Source organism: Perognathus longimembris, chromosome 13, assembly GCF_023159225.1.
Source record: "Perognathus longimembris pacificus isolate PPM17 chromosome 13, ASM2315922v1, whole genome shotgun sequence".
Lineage (NCBI taxonomy): Eukaryota > Metazoa > Chordata > Mammalia > Rodentia > Heteromyidae > Perognathus > Perognathus longimembris.
In genome coordinates this window covers 23,584,577-23,598,940 of record NC_063173.1, presented here as the reverse complement: position 1 = coordinate 23,598,940, position 14,364 = coordinate 23,584,577, and the positions used below count along the sequence as shown (strand labels likewise).

Genomic DNA, 14,364 nt, shown 5'->3' with positions numbered 1-14,364 from the left:
GCAAATTCAGTTACAATGGTAAACTATATGGTGGCCAAAAAAAAAAAAAAATCCTTTTATTTCTTGGGCTGTCAGCACCAGTCCACAAAAATCCCAATTCAACCTCAATGGCTCAAACTTTCAGGTGAAAATCATCGAAGTGAAACAGTGGGCTGCAGTTACACTGTGTGTGATATCCTTGTCAGTTTCTTGCTTGGAAGTGGACAGCAGTACAAGCAAATAACTTCTCATTTATAGAAAGGCAAATATCTTAATTAGGGGGTGATGGAGGTCCCTTGTGAGTGAACATTTGAGCACAGATCTGATAGAAATGACCCTGTGATGATCTAGAGGTGGAATGTTCCAGAAAGAAAAACAAAAGACAAAAAAAAGCACCCAAAACCATGGCCGGGTACCAGGTGCCAGGCACTCACACCTGTAATCCTAGCTACTCAGGAAGCTGAGATCTGAGGATCACGGTTCAAATCCAGCCCAGGCAGGAAAGCCTTGAGCTGAAGAGCTCAGGGACAGTGCCCAGGCCCAGAGTTCAAGCCCCACAACACACACACACACACACACACACACACACACACACACACACACACGAAGCCCACCTCTATCCTTAAGTAGGAACAAGCTTAGCAAGAGGAAAATAACAAGAAGGCCAGTGTGGCCAGGGCAAAGTAAGTCAAGGTAGAGTGACAAGAAGACACGGCATCAGGAAGAAATTCTAGGGTGAGTAGAATCACATCATTATCTTTTGGACATTAGAAAGACTGAAACTCATATACTAGGAGAAATTGCAAGCTGTTGACGTATTCAGAGCAAGAGAACATTAGCATCTGATTTATGACATTAAGAGATTACTCTGCCTGCTGCGTGGAAAAGTCACTGCAGTGGGGTAAAGAGTGGAAGCAGAGACCAGTCAGGAGAGACTAGCTTAGGTTTGGGAGTAGGAAGAAGTGCCTAAAGTCTGGATCTGTTCAAAACATAGATCAAAAGAGACTTGTTTTCCATATAGACAGACTGCAATGAAGGATGAAATTAAAGGTATATACATGAAGGAGAAAGTCTTTGATAGGATTAACAACCATTTATCTACAGGTTATAGGCAGGCAAGGTAAAATAAACATATACATCCAGGTCAAATAAGGTATGTGGTAAAGGAAAGATGAATTCTTAATTGCTTGTGTTTTCTGAGTGAAGTGAGAGGCAAGGCAAATAAAGGAGGGAAGAGAAGTATCAACATCTGGGGAGATAAAATAATGAACTTGGGCTGGGATGTAGATCAGCGGCAAAGCACTTGCCTAATAAGTGCAACATCCGGGGTTCAATCCCCAGTACTATAAAAGACAAGACAAAAAAATTGTCCTCTATAGAACTAATTGTAAGCTAATTTTTAAAATTAGGGTTTTGAGAGCTTTCACTGTTATTGTCAGCAATTGCTCCCACCTATAATTATGACACACCCTTATGAAACACCTATAATTATGACACTGCACGCACGTGTTGCTGAAACATCCTGTGGGAGATATACATCCTCACCTCAGTGGGGGCTTAACAGGGACATGTATTAGCCAATAGGATGTAAGCTGATTTGAGTATTACTGTGTCTGAACATAAATCTCACATACAAGTGCATGGTTTGGTTGGGGTTTCTTAGATGCTGATATAATCCAGATAGAAAATGTTTTTGCAGCCTTGGAGTAAGAGACATATGGCAAGGGGCAAGCCTAAGCATGACAGCCTAACCATAATGCTGATATATGATAAACAGGAAATAAACATTTGTTGTCATAAATATTAAAATATTGGGGCTCGGAGGGTTTTCTTGGTACAGGTTGAATATCCCTTAACCGAAATGTTTGGGAGCAGAGTGCTTTGGAAGTGGTATTTTTCTGAACTTTAGAATATTTGCATATACATAATGAGATATTTTGAGAATAAGAGCCAAATTCAAACATGAAATTCAAATATGTTTTACATATATACCTTACACACATATCCTGAAGGCAAGTTTGTACTATCTTGTAAATAATTTGGTGCATGCAACAAAGTTTCATGGGGTGGAATTTCCCATTTGAGCATTTTGTCAGTACTCAAAAATTGTGGATTTTGGTGCATTTCAAATTTAGGATTAGAGGGACTGGGAATATGGCCTAGTGGTAAAGTGCTTGTCTCAAATTTAGGATTAGGGATGTTCAACCTATAAAATCTAATATAGGTTTTTCAAATATCTAATACTTGACTTCTACAATCAAAAAACAGGTTTTCTTGATGTATGTAATAGCATCATTATCTTTGAAAATAATTTAAAGTAGTTACAGCACATTTTATTTATATAAAGGGAAGCTAATAGTATATTCTATGTCAAAACTGCTAAGTTTTGTTTTGTTTTTTGCCAGTCCTAGGGCTTGAACTCAGGGCCTGAGCATTGTCCCTGGCTTCTTTTTGTTCAAGGCTAGCACTCTACCACTTGAGCCACAACATCACTTCCAGCTTTTTCTATATATGTGGTGCTGAAGAATCAAACCCAGGGCTTTATGTGTACAAGGCGAGCACTTTACCACTAATCCATATTCCCAGTCCCCAAACTGCTAAGTTTTGACTATATGTTTATTTCTCCATCTTATGGTCAAATTCATTGTAAGAACTTTGTATAATGTGAAGGAACATATCATCTTAGGCTTTTTAAATAAACATACAGTACCTCATTCATTACATGTTCTCTCATTCTAAGCCTTTCTTCTTCCATTTCTACCATGTCATCCTCTTCATTTCTGGGATCATACACTTTCTCCAACTAAAAAGAAAACGTAAAAACCAATGTGAAAGTAAAGAAAGTACTGGAAGGGGAAAATAAGAGATAAAACAAGAACACTGAATACTACCTCTTTGGTAAATAGGGCTTCTAATTCTTGTTCATCCAGGAATCCATCACTATTGACATCTAAAGTTGAAAAGTTACAAATGGAAGAATGGATTTTAATCCCTTAGAAAATGAGCAATTGAAATGTAACTACTCACAAGTGGCTTACAAAAGTAGTACTGACATGAAGTGACAATACTGTTAAAAAAAAAAAAAGGATTTCTTCTTTTCCATGAAGCTTCAGATTATCCCAAGTGATAGCAATTCTATAATTCATTACAAAGCATACATATGCCACGGTTAAAAGATAAGATAAAGCAATATGCTATAAGAATAAAGGTAATTTTTAAATATTATAACATAGAACCTGTTAGACATAAACTACATAGCCACAAAATTACCTTCAATTGACAGTCATATAAGAACTCAAAGCTGGTAGAAAGTCACAGCTATCCATCTAAAATATTTAATACTGCAGATCTGCAATAAGATCTATTAAAATTACCTAAGAGAAACACTCCAAAAATTTTCTACATATAGGACTCAATAGCAAACCTTGGCAGAAATCAATTAAAAGTTAAACATATACAGCTTTTTTTCAAACAGTAGATATAAATAGCAATATTTGTATCAAATCTGTTACCATGTAATTTGAAAAATGTCTTGGGGTCAAAGTCATTAGGATCCAATCCATCAGTCTCTTCCCATACCTCTTTTAGTTGATCTTTGCTTCCCTGTGAACCAATTTTAAGAAATTGCTCAAAACAAAATATAATCTATGTTTATAGATGCAATAATACATGTCTGAGGAGCTTTTCAGAATTAAGAATCCTGACTTAAGTACTAGTAACTTATCATTAAAATTCTGCTATCTAATACAGAGGATTATCTTCATCTAAATGTGGCTTCGTAAAGACAGAATTCTTACTGGATGATTCACTTTTGGATGATTTTCATGCTTTTTCTTCATTTCCTCAAATTTAGATTCTTCTTCTTTTCTCTTTTCCTCACTCAGTGTTTTCAGATATTCTCTCCTTTCATGTTCCTTCATCATTTCATATTTCTTAAATTCTTCATGTCGAGTCTTGTCAAAGTGTTCCAGATCACTTGTTGCCTACAATATGATTCCTTAAATTCATTAAAATTACACAGATGTGTTTGAAAGGTATGAAATAAAGGTATTCTTTAATATTGCATGCTTTCTACTAGGAGGAAATATAAGAGAGAGGAGGAAAACTTAGTATCCTTTTTAAATTTAATTTAATTTTTAACTTAATTTAATTTAACTTTTAATTTATTCATATATATATATATATATATTTTTTTTTTTTTTTTGCCCGTCCTGGGTTTTGAATTCAGAGCCTGAGCACTGTTCTTGTTCCTGACTTCTTTTTGCTCAAGGCTAGCACTCCGCCACTTGAGCCACAGCGCCACTTCTGGCCGTTTTCTATATATGTGGTACTAGGGAATTGACCCCGGGCATCATGTATGCAAGGCAAGCACTCTTGCCACTAAGCCATATTCTCAGCCCCCCTTAACTTTTAATTTTAATCTTTATTTTAGCCTTTGTATGTGAGTATGTTCATGCATGTGTCTCCATACCTTCTAGAACTTTCTTCTAGTAAGCATGACCACATGGGCCTGCTGATACCTTTATATTGGTTTCTGGCTTCTAGAACTGTGAGAGAATACGTTACTGTCATGTTAAGCCACCCAAGAAAAAAAGAAATTTCCAAGTTTCAGATAAAAAAATATAACACATATGTGACACTATGTGACATTCCTGCAGGATCTATAACCAAACTGATTAAGTATTCTTTTTACAATAACAAAAATTATACTATATAAGCTAAATAAAAACTGCAAATAGTATTACTGTAAGGGACTAGTTCTGACCAGGTTTCAGCTTTTACAGGAGATGCATATATATATATACATATATATATATGCATGCATATGCTTATGTATATTATATCTGTATATTAATATCTAAGTTAAGTATATCTGATAAAGTTATCTTATAAAGTTATCTTATAAAGGTTAACATACCTCCTTTTGAAGATATATATTCTAGAGATTATATAAAAGTTCTATATCTGGCCAGGCACTGGTGGCTCATACCTGTAATATTAGCTACTCAAGCAGGCTGAAATCTGAGGATTGCAGTTCAAAGCCAGCCTAGAATGGAAAGTCTATAAGACTTTTATCTCCATTAAAGGACTAAAACAAAGCCAGAAATGGGGTTGTAGCTCAAGTGGTAGAGTAGTAGCCTTGAGCAAAAGAAGCTCATGGACAGTATCCAAGCCCTGAGTTCACGCCCTAGGACTGGCAAAAAAAAAAAGTTCTATTTTCAGCTCATTGAGTTTAATTGTCACATTACAAAATAAAGACAACACGTTCTAGAATTATTCTTACCGCTTTGATTAGCATATCTAAATCTGTGGACTCAAACTTCTCAGGATTCATGTGATTTAGGTGATCAAATTGTTTTAGAAGAGCTTGGTGGTCAATCCCTACATCTGAGAAAGAATGAGAAAATTGTAAATGATCAATTACTAGATGTTATAACCATTTGTATAAATTGCATATAAGAAAGTATTCGAAAATGGAGGTGTGACTCAAGTGGTAGAGAGCTAGAATTGAGTGAAATGCCAAAGCAACTAGGCTCTGAGTTCCAAGACCCAGTACCAGCACAAAAAAAATTAAAAAGCATTCATATTTATTCCTATAGGATTTTAGAAGCAAATTCAAAGCTTTAGAATATGACTTACAATAATTATTTCTTTTACCAGTTGTGGGACTGGAACTCATGGCCTGGGCACTGCCCTTGAGCTTCTTTTGCTAAAGGCTAGCACTCTATCACTTGTGCCACAGTGCCACTTGCAGCTTTTTCTGTGTATGTGGTGCTGAGGAATAGAACCCAGGGCTTCTTGCATGCTAGGCAAGCACTCTACCACTAAGCCATATTCCCAGCCCTGACTTATAATTATTTACTGAATATTACACATATTGTTATTCAAGGAAAAGGTAATGTCCTTGAATCTAGAATAGAATACATTTTAATATGTTTCACTTGTCTATTTAGACAGTATTGGGGTTTGAAATCAAGGTCTTGCTTTTGATACACGGGCCTTCTACCACTTGAATCAAGACTTTTTTGCTTTTACTTATTTTTCAGATATCGTCTCTAGTTTTTGTCTGGGGCAGGAGTTAGGTGGTTATCCTACTTATGGCCTCCAGAGTGGCTGCAGACTATTGATTAAGATGGCCTCTCCCTAGCTTTTTCTGAGTCTGGTCAAGAACTATGATTCTCCCTATCTTTCCCTCCCAAGTAACTGGGATTATAGTCCTCAACCACCACACTGGACCTAAGATGCATATTTTAATTTTCTTAATGTGTTTATTTTTTTAAAAAATCAGTTGTGTACAAAAGTGTTTTATAGTTTTTATTTCTCAAGACAAATTCCCAACCCTCCACTCAAAGCCCACCCTACTTCAATGGTACTTTGATAACCCACCCATTTTCCCCTTACAGGAAGAGAATGGCTCAGAATAAACCTTCGTACAGAATTTACCACTACTGACATTTTATAGAGATCTATAGCAGCTGGCAAGCAAGGTTCTTTCTTGGTGAGATTAATGAGTATCCCTACAATGGCAGTACACTTCCAGCAGACACCACTACAAAGCACCATCACCATTGCTGAAAACTAAAAAATAGATATTTCCACTTTCTATTTCATTTTCTATTGGAACAGTCTTTAAACTACATTAAGTAAATCTCTTTGCCTCCAAAGAAAAAGCTTTTATTATGTTGCCTGTACAAAGTAGGTAACAGCAAGCAGGATCTGGTTAACAGCACACTGCAAATGACTCTAGAGCTGCGAACCAAGCCATACCTGATTATATAAAGCAGCATGGTTGAAATAACCAAGCAAAAAGGTGGCACATTCACACCTTCCATTTAGGTGATTGTATTTATGATTGTATTTATCCAATAAATTAACAGAACCACCAGGGGGAAGGGAAATCAGAGCACTCCCCTGTGCCACAGGCTGTTAAGCTCGTAATATGCATGTTTTAATGTTATATCTAGAAAGGTTAACTGAGAGTTATTATTAGCAAACCCTTGCTTATTTCAACCAAATAGGCCAGTACTTGTGGCTCATGCCTGTAATCCTAGATACTCAGGAGGCTAAGATCTGAGGATCACAGTTAGAAGCCAGCATGGGCAGGAAAGTCCAGGAGATTCTTTTATAGTTTTTTGTTGTTGTTTTTTTCCCAGAGCTGAGGACTGAACTCCAGGCCTTGAGCTCAGTCAGCCAGGTGCTCTTCCACTGAGCCAGATCCCCAGCCCCCAGAAGATTCATGTCTCTTATTAACCACTTGAAAACGGGAAGTGTTGCTGTGGCTCACAGTGGGAGAGTGCTAGCCTTGAGCAAAAAAGCTCAGGGATAGTACTCATGCCTTGAATTCAAACCCCAGGGCCAAGCAAACAAATAAACATAAAACAAAAACACCTTAGCTATAATCAGATAAACTCAAAAAAGTGCCTTATATTTAATAATTTTCTTTTTGTTTCTTTCCTTCCTTCCTTCCTTCTTCCTCTTTCTTTCCTTTTTCTTTCTTCCTTTTCCTTTCTTTCTCTTTCCCTTCCTTTCTTGTCTGTGTGTATATTTCCTAGTTCTGCCTGATGAGAGTACCAAGAAGAAAATCACTCCAGTACCAAGGACAATATCTACTGCTAGCCTGTGGTCTATGATATTATTTCCCACTAAAAGAACCAGGGACGCCAAGTGCCAGTGGCTCATGCCTATAATTCTAGCTCTACTTAGTAAACTGAGATCCAAGGATTGTGGTTCAAAGCCAGCCCGGGCAGTAAAGTCCAGAAGACTCTTATCTCCAATTAACTTTCCAAAAAAGCCAGAAGTGGAGCTGTGGCTCAAGTGGTAAAGTCCTAGTCTTAAGCAAAAAGGACAGTGCCAGGCCTTTAATTTAAGTTCTAGAACAAGCACCAAAAACCAAATAACAACAAAAGCAGGCCTACTCAGAGAAATGTTTCCAGAACTAGGAGCAGGGTAGTTACAAGGTAAACTAAGAACATATTGCTATATCAGAAAAATAAAAAATGAGCCAGGCACCAGTGGCACATGCCTATAATCCTAGCTACTTGGGAGATCTGAGATCTGAGAATTGCAGTTCAAAGCCAGCCCAGGCAGGAAAGTCCATAAGACTCTTATCTCCAATTAACTACCTTCCTCTACACACACACACACACACACACACACACACACACACACACACACCAGCTCAAAGTGCTAGAGCATTAGTCTTAAGCACAGAAGCTCAGGTATAGCATACCCAGGTCCTATTGTCCAAGTTCAAGCCCAGGACCAGCACAGAAGGGAGGAGAAGGAGGGGAGGGGAGGGGAGGGGAGGGGAGGGGAGGGGAGGGGAGGGGAGGGGAGGGGAGAAGAGGGGAGGAGAGGAGAGGAGAGGAGAGGAGGAAGATGTTAAATTTACTTTAGCCAAGCCTTCACTGAATTCTTAGCATGGTATTAATAGTTTTACTTATGAAGAAAAGATTTCTTAGGATGCAACTGTAAAGAATATGATTAAACAATGAGACATATGAAAAGATGTTCAACTTCACTCAAAATAAGAGAACATAAGGAAACAGTACAAAAATATCAAGTAAATTTTTGCTCTTTACTTTCTTATAGTTTCTAGTTTTACATTATGTGAATGTACCACCAACTTAAGAAGCTACATCAAAAAATTAAAATCTTATAAGCTATTCTTCAAATTATCAGAAATTTAACCCTGCACCAATGAGAAAATGTTTCCTAAGCCATATTACATTGTTTTCCTTAGGTAATGAAATACCTGTCTTGGAAGAAAGAAATTTTAAAACACCTTAGGCCTGGCTTCAAGGATGGTAGGAAGTCAGTTTACTTCTTTTTGAAATCCTTAATTTCAGGATTATTTGATAATTGTTTTCTGTGAGTATTCACCAGCAGGGGGCCTAATGTTCTACATAAGCAAATCTCCATATAAAATGCACTAAACGGAAGCACAGATTTAAAATGTGGATTACTTTTTCCCATAATCAGAATCTCTGGGGGTGAGATCCAGTAATCTGAACTGCAAAGTGATTCTTACACGATCTAAAGGTTAAGAACTAATATTTCACCAAAAATGAATGTTTAGGTGTTTACTAATGATAGTCAACCACTCAGCCAACACAAAATGTTTCCCACTGACAAAATCAGGTCTCCTGATTTTTATTCAAAATTGAAAAGCCATACCAAGATAATAAAAACATACTAGTTTTATGATTTCATTTTCTACAGTTAAACCTTTGATAAGGGATATGAAGCCAACCATACCTTTTTCCAAATGGTGAGCCAGTTGATTCAACACAATCTAAAAATTTACTTTTAATTCCATTAATACTGAAACATTGTAAGTTCATTTCACGTTCTTAAGCTAAATCTACTTGCTGTAAAATTAAATTAGTTGGGGGACATTAATTTAGGTTTTGGTATCAACACAGAACAAGAATGTAAAAGCATTCTTTTTTTTTTTTCCTTTGCTTTGGAATAGCTTCAATAGCAGTGGTAGTCTGTTCTTTAATGGCTTGATAGAATTCCCTTATGAAACTGTCTAGGCCTGGTGTTACAAGTTCTCTATGCTTTTTTTGGTTGTTGTTTGGTTGTTGTTTCCTTTGATGTTGTCTTTCCTCTTTTAGTGCTTAGTGCTTATTTTTCACGCATTTTGATTTGAAATGATACAAACATATCACTCAAAAATTTAAATTTTCAGGCTGAACATATGGCCTAGTGGCAAGAGTGCTTGGCTCATATACATGAAGCCCTGGGTTCGATTCCTCGGCAAGACTTATATAGAGAAGGCCAGAAGTGGACCTGTGTCGCAAGTGGCAGAGTGCTAGCCTTGAGCAAAAAGAAGCCAGGAACAGTGCTCAGGCCCTGAGTTCAAGCCCCAGGACTGGCAAAAATAATAAATAAATTTTCAGCATGAAGAGAAGCCAAAGCAATACATGAAGTTTTGAACTAAAAGAATCTGTTATGTGCAGTTAATGAAAACTGACCTCAACAACTAAATACTGAAATCTGCCTTTTTTTAGTGCTTACCTTGCAAGGAATCCAATTTAGCTTTAATTAGCATTCTTAATCTTCCCACTTCTTGCCTTTTCAGCTCATCAAGTTTTGTCCTCACATGATGACTTACTAAATCCAGCTCTTTGCTTAGTCTCCCACTCTGTTAATATAATTAATAAATTAGTTTTATCTATTATACCATTTCATTTTTAGGCCTAATGTAGTTATTAAAAATAGGGGCTATATCAAACCAGATGCCAATGGCTCACACACACCAAGTTTTGCTTGGCTATCTGTGAATATTCTGTTGGTTTAAGCTTTATTGTTTTATTTTATTCATTTTCTTTTTTAAAGCAAAAAAATAGGTTAACTTCATTTTGTTTTGTTTTGTTTATGGTTTTCGATTTTATTTTTCTATATACCTCTCATTTTCTTTTCTTTTTTTCCAGTCCTGGTGCTTGAACTCAGGGCCTGAGCACTGTCCCTGACTTCTTTTTGTTCAAGGCTAGCACTCTACCCCTGAGCCACAGCACCAGTTCTGGCTTTTTCTGTTTATGTGATGCTGAGGAATCGAACCCAGGGCTTTATGCATGCTGCGCAGTACTCTACCACTGAGCCACATTCCCAGCCCCAATATAGCTCTCATTTCCAATGTCATCCAGCTCCTCCCCTCTTCACAGTTACATCTTTAAGTTCTAGTATAATCTTTGCCAGGAAAAATGGCTTCTCATCTTTTCCTATTGTTTCATACTGGATTATGTGTTCTTTACATCTCCATAATATATCAACTCAACATATACCCATCCAGATAATCTACTTCTAGATATGACTTTTTCCTTAAGGATTATCAGTAAGTCTTATCTTTGTATCCCCAGTATTTAGCTCAGTGTCTGACATGCTCAGATGTGTATAAAATAATTATTTAATTATATTTACCTTTATTTCCTCTATGTCTGCTTTCTGAAGCTTCTCTCTGAAATGTTGATCTGTTTCAAGCACATCAATCACTTGTTTGAGGTATTCATCATAATAAAGTCCAGTATCCTTCAAATTAAGAAACAAAATCTAATGTTTCTAAAAGTTTTTCATTGTCTGAATATAAAGACCAAAATCCTGAAAGGTAGTTTCTACTGAAATGGCATTTAGATCTACTTTGTTTCATCAACCAAGATGATAATGCTAGATTTCTTTTTTTCCCTCTTTTTTATAAAGCTATATTTCTTTTTTTTTTTTTTTTTTTTTTGGCCAGTCCTGGGGCTTGGACTCAGGGCCTGAGCACTGTCCCTGGCTTCTTCCCGCTCAAGGCTAGCACTCTGCCACTTGAGCCACAGCGCCACTTCTGGCCATTTTCTGTATATGTGGTGCTGGGGAATTGAACCCAGGGCCTCATGTATATGAGGCAGGCACTCTTGCCACTAGGCCATATCCCCAGCCCCAAAAGCTATATTTCTTAAGGACAAATATTATAATAGAGAAGTAGCTTTTATGGTTTTAAAATAAATATTTAAGGAATAATATTAATCTGGCTTCTCTCAATTAATTCCATCTGTCACTCCTTTGTATACAAGATAATATTTTCTCAGTTGTTTAGTTCTGCACTGGAAATGTATCATGATTAATTATTCCACATATTAATTACAGCAGACAAACACTGACTAATGTTCAATAACATCTGTTCACCCAATACTTTTTACAATTTTCAGAAATAATTCCTAAATATCAAATTTCATAAGCCATAAACATTGATAATATTTGAGTTATACTTCTTTCCATTTCCTTTTATTTAATTGTATTGAATTTCATTTCATTTAGCTATATTTATTTATTTATTTTTGGCCAGTCCTGGGCCTTGGACTCAGGGCCTGAGCACTGTCCCTGGCTTCCTTTTGCTCAAGGCTAGCACTCTGCCACTTGAGCCACAGCGCCACTTCTGGCCGTTTTCTGTATATGTGGTACTGGGGAATCGAACCCAGGGCCTCATGTATACGAGGCAAGCACTCTTGCCACTAGGCCATATCCCCAGCCCATTTAGCTATATTTATAACTCACTCCACTTAGTTATAAGCCCATCGATCTCACTTACTGGGGGTTCTATCCTCGCGCTTTCCACAGGCTGTGTATTTTGTACTTTTGTCTTGTCTATGTCTATAGGCACAGCTTCAAAGGTAGTAAGTAGATAGGAGACCAAGAACAAACAATACTGTGGTAGGCTGGTCCTCCACCTCATCTGAAATAAAGGAATAGTAAAGTCCTAAAGAAATCTTAAAACTATATACATGCAATGCCACATAAATAATACCTTCAATCTCAAAAGGCTTAATATTTTTTAAAAATCTAGGAAAGCAGTAAAAATGAATTATAACTTACCAAAAATGATGCTTAAAATAAATCACTAAAGAAAAATATTTTTCAGCCCAAACTCAAAAGACAGGCATAACATTTTTAATCCAAATTGCTTATATAAGAAAACATTTGGTCTGGAAGAAATAGTTTTATTGTAAAAGTCCATAGAGTTCATGAGCTTTGTAGAGTAGAATGATGATTTTCATCATTGTGAAGGTTAAAATGTGTACTGTGAAATATACATAGTGACTTAAACTCAATAAAACTAAGTAAACAAAAACAAAAAAAGAAAACATTTGCTTAATTACAAACACTTCAAATAATGATGGAAAAGGGACCTTAAAATTTTTTAAATAGTCTAAGATTAGGAAAGATGGAAAGAAAATTACTTAAAATACTAAAGAGCCAAAATTATTTCTTCATATATTTCATTTCAATCTAATTTTGAAAATAAACTGCTCTGGGAATATCAGTTGCCACAAAGAGACTTGCTATAAATATTCTCTTAAATCTATTAAATTATTTTATTGTATCCAATATTACTTACTAAATATCTTTTAAAGTTTTCAAATAAGTAGGTCAGTAAAATATAAAGCAGGATGTAAGCAGGTTGAAACAAAACAACAACATCTACCAATGCTCTCATACATTGTTCAGATTTCATTCCCATAGAGATCTTCATAACTCTAGAAGGTCTACTACAAAAATTTGAATGAAGGAAAGTCTCACATTTAACAGACTATACATAGAATACTTATGTTTTATATGTCATTATAATATATATAATGTATATGGATACACACACACACACACACACACACACACACACACACACAGGGTTGAAGTCAGGAAAAATGCTGCCAGGGGCTGGTGGCTCAAGCCTGTAATCCTTGTTACTCAGAAGGCTCTTGGGCAGGAAAGTCTGTGAGACTCATCTCCAGTAACCATATAAAGCTAAACGTGGAGTTGAAGCCCAAGTGGCAGAGCACCAGCCTTAAGTGAAAAATCTAAGGGACAATACCCAAACCAAGTTCAAGCACCAGTAAAGACACTAACACAAAAACCCAGAATGATGCTAAGTACATGCTTGATGCCTGAGATGGAAAGACCTGGATTTAACATCCAGTACAAAATTTAAAAAAAAAAAAAAAAAAAAAAGAGTAGGGAGGAAAGGAAGATGAACAATAGACTAACCATCAATCTAGAATATGCACTATTTAACTCAGCCTCCTAAACTTAACTGTTGATGAAATTTCACTTTTAGGGTATTTTTTTACCCAGTGGTTGTGATTTAGAAAAGCAAACATAACCTCATTTACATCATAACTCTAAGCGATACACAAGAAAGTGACTCATTTTTTTTTCTTTCTTTTTTAGTACTGGGGATTGAACCCAGGACGTTGCACTTGCAAGGCAAGCGCTTTGCCACTGAGCTACATCCCAGTCCTGGGGCTTGGACTCAGGGCCTGAGCACTGTCCCTGGCTTCTTTTTGCTCAAGGCTAGCACTCTGCCACTTGAGCCACAGCGCCACTTCTGGCCATTTTCTATATATGTGGTGCTGGGGAATTGAACCCAGGGCTTCATGTACACAAGGCAAGCACTCTTGCCACTAGGCAATATTCCCAGCCCCCAACTGGTATATTTTAAAATGATATACTTCAATGTTCTCAACAACGTGTATGCAACAAAGTGTACTCAACAAAACCAGGTTACTAGCCAATTTAAAAATAGTTCATCACCTCCTAAAAGGACAGCCTGTGTCCATTAGCAATCACTTCTCATTCCGATTCCTCTACTCTCTATCAGTTATAAACATAGTTTCTGTCTGCATCAATTTGCCTGTTCTAAACATTTCATACAAATGGAATCATTTTATGTGTGGGGTTTTATTGTTTTCACTTAACAATGTGTTTGTATTTGAGTTTTTATTTGTTTTAGTGTGTTTGTTTCTTTGCCAGTACTGGGATTTGAACTAAGGTCCTTGCACTTTTTCACCTTGCTTGCTTGGATGCCTCCCTACCACTTGAGTCAAGCCCCAACTTGGCTTTGGG

At 36.6% G+C, this 14,364-nt stretch overlaps 1 protein-coding gene across 1 annotated transcript in view; it reads right to left on the bottom strand.

The window, feature by feature from the left end:
• The window catches only part of Nucb2 (nucleobindin 2), a 38,030-nt gene that overhangs the window by 7,358 nt on the left and 16,308 nt on the right, over window positions 1-14,364 (bottom strand). The window contains exons 3-10 of the mRNA XM_048360634.1: window positions 12,053-12,196; window positions 10,906-11,013; window positions 10,003-10,129; window positions 5,264-5,367; window positions 3,777-3,962; window positions 3,492-3,582; window positions 2,871-2,929; window positions 2,690-2,782 (exon numbers count right to left, since the gene is read on the bottom strand). Of these exons, the coding sequence (XP_048216591.1) occupies window positions 2,690-2,782; window positions 2,871-2,929; window positions 3,492-3,582; window positions 3,777-3,962; window positions 5,264-5,367; window positions 10,003-10,129; window positions 10,906-11,013; window positions 12,053-12,196 (912 nt within the window). The remainder of the gene's footprint in view (window positions 1-2,689; window positions 2,783-2,870; window positions 2,930-3,491; window positions 3,583-3,776; window positions 3,963-5,263; window positions 5,368-10,002; window positions 10,130-10,905; window positions 11,014-12,052; window positions 12,197-14,364) is intronic.